At 39.0% G+C, this 11,791-nt stretch overlaps 1 protein-coding gene across 1 annotated transcript; it reads right to left on the bottom strand.

The window, feature by feature from the left end:
• Positions 1-5: 5 nt before the first annotated feature.
• On the bottom strand, positions 6-11,747 carry LOC124232072 (myosin-2-like; the record flags this gene model as incomplete). Its single annotated transcript, XM_046649050.1, has 16 exons — positions 6-161; positions 1,758-2,013; positions 3,642-3,778; positions 3,867-3,990; positions 5,104-5,221; positions 5,312-5,399; positions 6,212-6,285; positions 6,917-7,226; positions 7,352-7,522; positions 8,646-8,795; positions 8,884-9,002; positions 9,601-9,739; positions 10,272-10,375; positions 11,029-11,127; positions 11,253-11,316; positions 11,718-11,747. Coding segments are annotated over 16 exons (2,139 nt in total), but the record flags the coding sequence as incomplete, so codon positions are not given.
• Positions 11,748-11,791: the final 44 nt, after the last annotated feature.

Here is an 11,791-nt window from a genome sequence, read left to right as displayed (position 1 = left end):
CATTCGTCCTCCAGTTTCCTCTTCTTGGCCGTCAGCTCAGCGTTGATTTCTTCCTCATCCTCTGCTCTCTCAGTCACCTCCTTGATTTTGGCCTCCAGCTGGATTTTGGTTTTAATCAGCTGGTCACATCTTTCCTCTGCATCAGCCAAGCCTTCAGCTTCCTTGAGTTGGAAACAAAATCAAAATTGGGAAGAAAGAATGAAATATTGCACAATGATCATGGTGTAAATCTCTGCTGTTGGTTCTTTGGATTTAAGCTGTTATGAACCACCTACTATGTGCAATGCAGGATACTCCACATTGTGGGAAAACCAAAATGTGTCAGATATTGTCTTGTTCCTTTAGAAAGGTATATTCTACAGTAGATTAAAAGGTCTATCCCCCAAATCTACCATTAATTCAGAAAGCAATTAGTGACATAAGAGATCAGAGAAGTTGTATCAGAGATGGTTACATGAATGAAACGGCATTTGAGTTGGGCTTGAGAGTCGGGTAGGGTTGGGTCTTGTAGAAATCAGTTTATTTGGGGAAGGAGCAGGAGGAGAGAAGGCACGCCAGCAGGAGAAATTCAGGGTGCAGCTGCTACTGAACTATTTCTCTTTGTAGTACTGGCAGATGATCCTGGTTATGATGCTCTAAATTCAAGTTGAGGCATAAAATAATCAAGAAATTCCTGGCGAACTGCTATGTTTCCGATTAAGATGGTTGGGGCTGGGCAGGAAAGGAGAGGGAAATTGATATATACATTCGTCAGCGAGCCTCCCTATGAGCCTTTGAACACATAAAGACATAAAATGTGCTGCATACAGTCAGGTAGCGGATAGAGTGGTGAAGGACAGATTCTAAGTAATGCTCTATGAACAACAAGTGAGAATTCAGGATAGATTTGAGGGTGTGGGACAGAAAAACAGCTCTTTTTTCTTCTGTAATCTAGAAGAGGGAAGTTTTACACTACCCAAACTTGACAGAAAAGACCAATCTTAATCAACGGGAAAAATACATATATGATTTTGTGAAGAGTAAATTATACCACCAATTCAATTCACTCCAAATGGAAGACAGCCTTATAAATTATATTTCAGAGCTGATGGAAGCAGTTCTAAAATGATTGTTCAGGAGCAGCGAGCAGGGAGCAAGCTGGATGGAAGAAGAGGGAGTTGGAGGCAGGCAGAGCAACTTAGGTGCTGATGCAGCACTCCTGGTGTGCTGTGATGGGGCGCTGACTATGGAGATAGATTGGAGAGTGTGAATCTGAGTTTTGGAGATCAATAACAAATGATAACTCAATAAAATTTGGTGTAGAATACTGCCATTTGTCAGCTGTACATATTGTGATTTAAGACCCATGGATGTCTAGAAGTTCAAGGAAATTTCAGAGACAAAAAATCACCCTCTCCATGCTGTCCTCCCTTTACTGTTTTATATGGGATACTTTCATGTTAAAATTCACCTTTGAGGACTATCTTTAAAGGGAAAAGAAGTCATAAATCCTAGAGTTTGATGAAATTGTGTAGAAAGGAAGACAACAGTCAGTTCTACCTCAGTGCCCTGGTCCTGGTGTGTGTTGGGGATTGGTTGAGGGAGATTTATTGGGTGATTAAGGAATACATGGACTTTATTAGTACCATCAGAGTTCTTTAACCTTCTCCCTCCAGTGAGTGTCTTCCACGCTGACTACCCAACTCACTGGCGCTAGTGGCCAGAGTTCTAGCACTTGCATCCTGGTTAGCAGTACCCAGGATGACTCCACTACTTACAGACTGAACTTGGAGCTGCAAGTCGTTTTTTTCTTTCAACAGTGAGACCATCTTTTCTTCCAGTTCCTTCCTTTTTGCCTCTGACTTGGCGAGTTCGTCTTTGGTTTTCTGAAACTCCTCCTTCATGGTGGCCATCTCCTTCTCAGTCTCCGCACTCTTGAGGAGCGGCTTGATCCTGAAGAACAGTTTCATCCAGGGCCAGTGCTTGACGTTCATGAAGGCTCGGATGTTGTACTGGATACAGAAGATGGACTCCCTGAAATTTAATTTGTGCAAATTAGATATTGTGCAGACCATGTAGTGAGATGAAAGCTTGGCAATGAGAGTTGGAGTTCTTTCACACCCCACTGTGTTCCTCAGCTACTTTCAAAAGTACGATGAAAGAAGTAATATCTTCAGATGATGGTCAAGGACTTGTTAACCACTCATTTTTCTACATCACTGCTTCTCAAGCTTTAGTGTGCAAAGGAATGATCTGAAGGGCTTGTTTAAATACTGGTTCCTGAATCCTATCCCCAGAGCTTCGGATTCAGAAGATCTGAGGTGGGGCCTAAAAATTTGCATTTATAACTGATGGTGCAGGTCCAAGGAATATTCTTTGAGAAGTACTGCTCTACCTCAATGCTTCTGAGACTTTCCCGTTAGAACAAAGCTGAGCGCAGTGAAGGGGGACTGGTCCTTGAGAGATGTGGCGCGTAGGATAAAGGGATTCACTGAAAATTCAGAATTTCTTTCAAAATCTCTGATTGTATATTTTAATGTTGTATGAATTTTGCATTCTGCTCTGGAATATCATCACATTTGTTTTAATGTAAATTCTTTTAAAAAATTAATTTCCCTTGGGGCCAGCCCTGTGGCCGAGTGGTTAAGTTCGCGCGCTCCGCTGCAGGCGGCCCAGTGTTTCGTCGGTTCAAATCCTGGGCGCGGACATGGCACTGCTCATCAAGCCATGCTGAGGCGGCGTCCCACATGCCACAACTAGAAGGACCCACAACTAAGAACATACAACTATGTACGGGGGGCTTTGGGGAGAAAAAGGAAAAAAATAAAATCTTTAAAAAAAAATTAATTTCCCTTGTATACAGGCAATTAAATACCCATATATACATATGTATATAATGGGTCATGACCAAAAATTATTTTTTAATAAAATAGAATACAATAGAAAATATTACATTAACTACAGTTACAGAAATAAAATTTGTTTCATGTAAATTCTATATTTACACACGTACACATGTATTTTGGATGCAGAGATGACAATATAAAATGCATTTCTGACTATGGGTCTCGTTCATATGCATCATGCAGTTTGAGATGGCTGGCTCTTTAGTCTTAGGACTCTGTCCCTGCATCGAATTAGATCACTAGAAAGCTATATACTTTGGTGACATTGTATTGACTCACTGAAAAAAAATCTTTCACAGATAAATGCCCCTAATATTTTAAATCATAGTAGTTTGATAATAGAAATAATCAGATGAAAAAAGTTTTTTCTAGAGCTTGTATACAACCACTGTTGAAAATAGTCTGCTATGCAGCTCAGTGTATCTTATTTAATGATCTACCCAATAAATTCACATTAGAACCAGGTGCTAGGGCAAAATTCTGTTTCTGCTTACTTACTGGTATATTTTCTCTTGTTAGATAAAAACTACACACACTTTATGCTTCTCTTTCTTTTACCTGAATGCTCAGGATGTATTCTGTGGTGATGACACCTATTTTAAGTTTTCTGGGACATTTATATCCCCACTTCAGTAGGGGACTCTTATTCATTCCTTCTTTCTTTGGGGGCCATATCATATCGGAGTAACTGTAAGCCATCTCAAATGTATTTCTGAAGAAGGAAGATGTGAATAAATAAACAATAAGTTTTTATACCTTCTCTCCACCATCTTCTGGTACTCTACTCTTGCCAAGAACCCTCTGCACCTGGCCTGGGTTCGGGTAATTATCTGGGCCAGCTTGTCATCTCGCATCTCCTCTAGGAGCCCCAGGAGACCAGCTTTGAAGAAGACCTTTGTGTGGGCAGAGTTGCAGGTCAGAAACTTGACATGAACTTCAAAGGGACAGGAAGAGCATCAGGTAGACTTTAGAGACTGTTACCTTGGTGTGACCGAATTTGTACTGGGTGTGGTCAATGTCGATGGATGCAAGGAGCTTCTCAGAAGCCTTCTTGCTATCGATGAATTGTCCTTCAGGGATAGCACTTGCATTTAATACCTTGTATCTATTAAAGTAAGTATAGGTTTTTAAAACTTGGTTTACCGATGACACTAATAGTAGTTAGACATGAAATGACCCATTAAAAAATTAGAGCTTTTAAAACAATTATTTTTTGTTCACAGGAAGGACATTCTATACATGGATGGTCAATCTAGTATCAACTATCTATTTTTATTCCATTTTACCTTCCTGCATAGTTGCAACTTTCCTTTTTGCCTCATCAGACCTTGTTCTCAAGAAAGGATTCTATAATCTTGTTCACATTAAGGTGTAGATGGTCAATAAAATGTAACGTTACACTTGCTAAATGCATTTGGTTTATAGGATCCTGAGTCCAAGAAAGCAGAATTTTATTGAGCATCTGGTAAGAGCTAAACTTTAGGAGTGAGGAACTGTCCCAATCACCTGAAATAAAACGTATGGGTGCTTTGAGTCTTGAGCACTGGAGTTCTCTGTCAACTCCACCAGACCCAGACTTAGGAGAGACAAGCTCCCTGCAGCTGCCATCCAGCCCCTTGTCCCCTTTACATCTTGTTTGATTCTCAAGATGGATTTATCTAGGGAGGAGAAAGGGGAGCTGAAGAGCTGTTTGGACATGGTTCTGGGAAACATTGGGAAGCTAGAGTGTGAAAGAAAAAGATGAAGATGTGAAAGAAGTGACATGAAATGACTTATTGGTAGTTATACTTGCGTGGGAGAGTTCCTCACTCAGCCACTTAATAACTATGTGACTTTGGGCAAGTAGTTTAATCTCTTTGAGCCTCAGCTTATTCATCTATAAAATGAAGTATTGGTAGTACTTACCTCTACTGAGTTTTTGTAAGGGTTAAGTAAGATAATCTAAACATATTAAGCACTCAAAAATGGCAGTTCTCATAATGATTGAAGTTAATATATACACTTATGAGCTAAGCCAGGAGCTTGATATATCCAATGAATGGTCTTCAGAGTGCTTAATATGTGGTATAGCTATATTTTAAAGGTGTTTTGAGGCTTATAATTTTTTATTTTTTGTGGAAAATTAAAAATAACAAATAGAGGCATATTTTTCACTAAATTGTTTTCTTGTACTAAATATATTTATACTTAAGATACACCATAATTAGGAGAGCCTGACCTCTGTTTGAAGTCTGCGTAAAGGATCCTGCTTGGGAATCCCTTCCTGCAGATGCGGATGCCTTCCAGCACACCATTGCACCTCAGCTGGTGCAGGACAAGTTCATGCTCCATGGCCCCTAAAATAATACATATTTATTTCACTGCAGAGTTTTGTAAAAAGGAGGTATAGTGGTCATGCTTTGAGCTGCCAGTCTAGAACTTCTTACCAGGAGTTTTTGTTTCATTGGGGATGATACACCGCACAAAATGAGGATGGGTACTCCTCAGGTTGGTCATCAGCTTGTTCAGATTCTCCTGTAAAATCAGGAAAAGTCCTATCTCAGACTTTAGACATGGTTAAGGAGCATTTAGTGATGTCCATAGCAGAGCTGACATATATAGCAGAGCACATAGCCAGTAATGGACCATTTTTACTTAAGTTAACACCTTGATAGGCTTCTCCTGAGATGCAGTTTCCTCCTCAGTACCTTTTTCTCCACTTAAGTTGCCAGGAGTTACAAGTGTAAAGCAGCCTGACATGTGATTCCTTTCATGTATACAAGCACCCTCCTTTTTCCTACCCTGGTCCCTGGCCACGCAGGTATATTTACAAAGTTATTGCCTTCCCACACTACACGGTCACACTTTCTTCTAGTAAACTCCATGGTTCTCCAATAAGGAAATTCAAGCCTGTACCACATTTAGATTTTTTTCTCATAAATATAGCTCCCCTTTTCCAACTCTATCAACTTTTAGGGAATAAAGATTATCTATCAGGGAAACAATCCTACTGGTTATAATTGAGAATTGATTGGATTAAAGAACAAGGATACCATATTAGGTTCCTTGTGGGTTAGCTGTTAGATTTTCGTTGGTCTTGCTGATGATTTAGTCTCTCTGAGTACATGTCATTGCTTATGTTAAAATATTCTTGATTATTTGGCTTAGCATGAAAGATGAACTAATAATTCCTGAGTTATTGAAAGCTCTTCTCTCCAAAGCTAGATTAACAGAAGTCATTAGTTAGTGTTAACCGTTTCCTAATCGACTGTGGAAAGAAGACCCTGTGCTTTAAAAAACAAATTTCCAGAGTAACTGGGGAGTGTCAACAACAGTTTCTTCCTTACCCTGAAAAGGGCAGACACGGTCTGGAAAGAAGAACCCTTCTTCTTACCACCTTTCTTGACACCTCCACCTGCCTCTGGAGAAAGAATAAGAAAAGGTGTCATCCAAATATAGTTTTGAATCAACAGGGCTATTTCTTGCCCATTTTCTAATTTTTCTAAACAACTAGAGCGTTTTTGACACTACTGGCCTCTCTGTTTGAGTTTGAATGAATCTTATCTGTCAACTAAGTTTGCATTCACTTTTCTGTGTTTTCTTTCTCCATTTGGAAATGAAGTGAAAGGCATTCACTTCACCCTGTAGAGATGGACTCCTCAAAATTAGGACATCTGGGGACACAATAACTTTAAAACATCAGTAGAAGCTAGAATCGAGAGGCAGAAGTTTCTCACTATATTGCCTTAAATACCCGCAGATACTCAGTATCCAGCAGATGTGGAGGAAGAAGCAGAAGAGAATCATAGAAGCCAAGGCTTTTCATTGGTTGAAATCCTGATGGTTCCTCTCTGACCCTTTGTAATAGGGCTTTTGTCAGTGCTGGAGTGAGCCACAAATGTATACTTACAATGCAGCCTACTTTCTCAAAACTTGGAGGCATCAGGGGTTTGGCCTTGCAATCCTTCTGCCAGGGCTGTGAGATCACCAGCCTCAATCTGACATCACATTTTGTAACACCTAGAGAAAGTGTTGGGTTTTTTGAGCATTACCTGCATCAGCAGTTTGAGCCCCAGAGAAGAGCAAAGCCAGAGTCTTCACTGAAGACTTCTGGTACAGCCCGACCACAGTCTCATTCAGGGGGTCCTTGTTCTTGTCAAGCCAGCCAGTAATGTTGTAGTCCACAACACCGGCGTAGTGAATCAGGGAGAAGTGGGCCTCAGCTTTGCCCTTGACAACCTTGGGCTTCTGGAAATTGCTGGACTTTCCAAGATGCTGTTCATACAGCTTGTTCTTGAAGGAGGTGTCTGTGGCCTTGGGGAACATGCACTCCTCTTCCAGGATGGAGAAGATGCCCATAGGCTAAAAGCAGACCACAACGCAGTTACAATTCTCTTTAAACTTTTTTTTCTGTATATAGAATTAAACTAAGATGCAATGAATTCTTTAGTTTTCACAAAACGTGGTCTCTGAAATGCAACACAGACCTTCTCGATGAGCTCAATGCAGGCAGCCAGGTCCATGCCAAAGTCGATGAACGTCCACTCGATGCCCTCCTTCTTGTACTCCTCCTGCTCCAGCACGAACATGTGGTGGTTGAAAAACTGTTGCAGTTTCTCGTTGGTGAAGTTGATGCACAGCTGCTCCAGGCTGTTGAACTAAATAAATAGATGTGTTTACTTTTCTCTTTAGCAAATTGAGCATTTTTAAATATAGGATTTTTAATTTAAAAATGTGTGTCAATTAGCCTTTAGATTAAAGATGTCAACATCATTGGGGACCTGTGAAATCTACTGCTTTCTCTGCTGCATTTTATACAAAACCCTAAATCATTAAAATACTCTTTTCCTGCACTTGCTTATGTTTACTCAGGTATTTTTCTGAGTTCCTACTTAATCCTTCTGTATTTATTCCCATCGTCTTCTGCATTTTCTGTTTTCTCATTTAGGAGCTAATTTGCAACCTGTTAGAAGCTGGCTGGGAGGAGTTGTGCGTTGTATGAAAGTCCTCATGGTCAGTATTGCAGGTGAGCAATAACTGCCACCCTTGTTCTTCCTTAATGTGAAATGAGAGAAAATCGATCCAGCAAATATTATGTACTGTATGTTAACATGTCCTTGCATTTTTTTAAAACAGCCAAAATGTTAACATTAGCTAGATATAAATAGCAGAATTAATGTGGAATCCTTTCCCTTGATTTTCTGTATTTTCTGCAATGCCCAAGTTTTGCTTTTATAATTAGAAAGAAAAATATAAACTTCTTAAAAACTATAGACAGGAAAAATGTATTTCATAATTAAATATGAATTTTTATCCCATGATACTGCGTTGAGAACCAAGTTAATTGCAGTTAATGCTGACTCTAAATTACTCACCTTTTCTCAGCTCTTATTATTTGCCTAAGTGTTTCTGAATGATTTTTCTACCATGTATTCAGAGCATATTATGTGTGGCACAGGTTTACGTTGATATTTTTATGTTGACTTCATTTTGCATTGTGGGATTTTTAGACACCCCCCTGCCCCCACTAGACCAAGCTAATTCCTAATTCCCTTTGGATCATGTAGCAAGTTGAAGAGTCCTCATTAAGTGCCTTATTTCTCATATAAGTGGAATTGCCACTACAATAATTGATTAGTAGCTGCCCAATCGCTCTCTTTTAAGTCTTAACGTAACTTTTTGACAGTGGTAAGAAAAGGTCATAATATTCACAAATGTCTTCTTATTGGTATTTTCATTGCCTTATTGTAAAATCCCCTTACCAACCAGCTACCAACTCACATCAAAGATCTCAAAGCCAGCGATGTCCAAGACCCCGATGAAGTACTGCCTGGGCTGCTTGGTGTCCAGCTGCTGGTTGATGCGGGCGACCATCCAGAGGAACATCTTATCGTAGACGGCTTTGGCCAGGGCACCCACCGCATTGGTCACCTTGAAAGGCAAACATATATCCATTGAGGTTATTGAAGGGCTGTGAAATGCTTGCATCTCTGGCGGTGAATTTGAATTATGCACCTACCTGCTCTACAGTCTGGCCTTTGGTGACGAACTCATTGCCGACCTTGACCCTGGGGTAGCAGAGGGCTTTGAGCAGGTCAGCAGAGTTCAGACCCTGGAGATAGGCTGCCTTGTCAGCAACTGAAAGGAAGAAAAGATAGAACAATGTTATTATGGCCCAAAGCAACCCACTTCCTCAAAAAAATTTTTTTTAAGTTACAGGCATTTTGTGCAGTGCTTCAAGGATATCTTTTTGAGTATTTGCTTGCCATTTTTTCCACAAAGTTCAAGACCTTGATTATGGGTAGCGTGCCCTAAAGAACTCCAGAAATTACAGGGAACATCTATCTAATACCCATGCTTCGCATATGGTAATATGTTATCTAGGTGTACTTTAAAACTCAATTCTTAAAAATGAGTTTGTCTTCCTAGGAAAACTCAAGGGTAGCAAGTCAAAAATGTGATTTCCAAGCCAGATAGAAAAGGACAATTTCTGTATGACTCCTCTCATATGTGGAATTTAAACACGTAGACAAAGAGAACAGATTAGTGGTTATCAGGGGAAAGGCAGGGTGGGGAATGGGCACAAAGGGTGAAGTGGTGCACCTACAATATGACTGACAAACAATAATGTACAACTGAAATTTCACAAGGTTGTAAACTATCATAATATCAATAAAAAGTTAAAAAAATTTGATTTCCAACAAACATGAAATCATGTGGATGACTCAGTTGGTACCTTCAGTGCCATCTGGCTCTGCCTGCTCCTCACGCTGCTTTTGCTTGAATTTCAGATTCCCATAATGCATTACAGCCCCCGTGAGCTTGTAAATGGAGACCTTTTCATCATTAGTAAAGCCCAAAATGTCAATAGCACTCTGCCAATATAAACAATAGGATAACTGTTAGGTTATGATCCACACATTTACTATTTATAATTCACAGTCTGATTCCTGGCTTATTGATCAAACTGAGGAAACTACCAGTACTCATGGGGGCAAGGAACTCTTTAGAATGGGTGTCTTGGGGGTTGATCAACCAAAGGCCATGACAGAGCATTAGAATTACAGGTGCATACCCTCTGAAGATAAAAGAAGTAAGCTCAAGATAGAGAATGGGGATAGGAAACTTAAAGAACTTGTTATTTTGAGAGGTGGTATGGGTCTAATGCAAGTAGATTATTTAAAATGGTTTAGGTAAATTCAGAAATGATAGATCTTTAAAAAACTATTAAGGGAAAGTAAAATGTTGTAGGGGCACATCTTAATCTTTTCACTTGACTCCAGGTGGCATATCTATGCTCATCCTTGAATCCTCTTTTGCTGTTTCTACTAGAAACTGAATGTTTATCTGAAGGGATCATTGCTCCAACTCAACATAATCATTCTAATTTTCTTGTGTTCAACTTACATCTGTGGCTATCAATTCTTCCTGATCATCAATGCTGGCCACACTGATCTCCCCTTGACTGACGTATGGGTAATCATATGGGTTGGTGGTGATCAGAAGCATTTCTAAGTACATGGAACAGAGCAAAGGTAAGCAGAATTATCCTCTTCATTAAGGCAAGAGATTTCTAGACAAATTCTGAGGCACCATTTGATGCCAAAGAAGATAGTCACATACTTGGAAAAGTTATGTCTGTAAGGGTAATCAGTACAGTGTTGACTATTTAAAATCCAAAATTGGAACCAGCCTAAATATTCTTAAGAGGGTTTGGTTAAATAAATTACGCTTATCTCTAGAATGCAACATTATGCAACCATTAGAAATAATAATGTGGAGCTATATTTGTTGACATGGAAAAAATCATGATACATTATTGCTCAATGAAAAAAGTAGATTACTGAAGAGCATGTAACTATAATTCCAGTTATTGTATGTATGTATGTATATGTAAAGATATATGTACGGAAAATGACTAGAATGATATTCATCCCAGAGTTAATAGTGGTTATTTCATAGTGATAGGATTTGGAGGTGTTATTTTCAGTTTTCTTTTTGAATTTTGATGCACACACACAAATTTTTACCAAACTTACAAAGCTCTTTTCAAAATTAAGATGATACATAAAACTGACAAAATTCAGTCATGAAATACTAGGTTGGATCATGCAGTGTTGGTGCTGATGCAGTAATTCTGAAGAGGAATTATGACATTTCTTACCAATTAGTTCTGGTTTCCTGTTTGATGTGATCTGATAGAAAATATGATAGCTCCTTTCAGCCTTAAGCTGGAAAGTAACTCTAGACTTCTCTAACAGATCTGGAAGGAAACAAATAACAAACAGGAAAAATGTAAAAATTCATGTGAGATGCAAATCTTACTTTTGGTCAATTTTATAGGTCATAAGAAACAGAAATGATTACAAAGGATGTCCAAGCACTTACATGTTTCAATATCAGCAGAAGCCAGTTTTCCTGTAGTGCCAAAGTGGATTCTAATGAATTTACCCTTGAAAGGAAAGCTAATATTACTGCTTTGTTTTTAAATTATAAATTATATTAAATCTTTGAGAAAGTCAAAACACTTGAATTGCTAATGTTTTAATATTGAATCAATTCAGAGACTATTTGTATCAGGTAGAAAAAGCTGTAGCTCCTATTTTGTAGATAAAAGAATTTTATCTTTGCTTTAGAAACTGTGAACAATTGTAGGTATAAGAATGAACTCGGAAATAGGGTCACGTATCTTTTTAGACAGGACCTGGATCCATGTTATTACATGCTCAGAGGAAAAGGAAAGAACTATGATGTAGTATAATGTGAACGAAAAAGATTCGGAGAATGTGTTCACAAACATCCCATAAATTTTGACCAGTGAACAGCGTCCACAACAGTGTCCAAGAGACTTACAAAGCGAGAGGAGTTGTCATTCCTCACAGATTGAAATAATAATTCAGGCCTGCTTTCCCAGGCATTAAGGGCTG

The sequence above is a fragment of the Equus quagga genome, unplaced genomic scaffold (assembly GCF_021613505.1).
Source record: "Equus quagga isolate Etosha38 unplaced genomic scaffold, UCLA_HA_Equagga_1.0 HiC_scaffold_2036_RagTag, whole genome shotgun sequence".
NCBI classification, from domain to species: Eukaryota; Metazoa; Chordata; class Mammalia; order Perissodactyla; family Equidae; genus Equus; species Equus quagga.
This window is presented reverse-complemented; position numbering and strand designations above follow the sequence as displayed.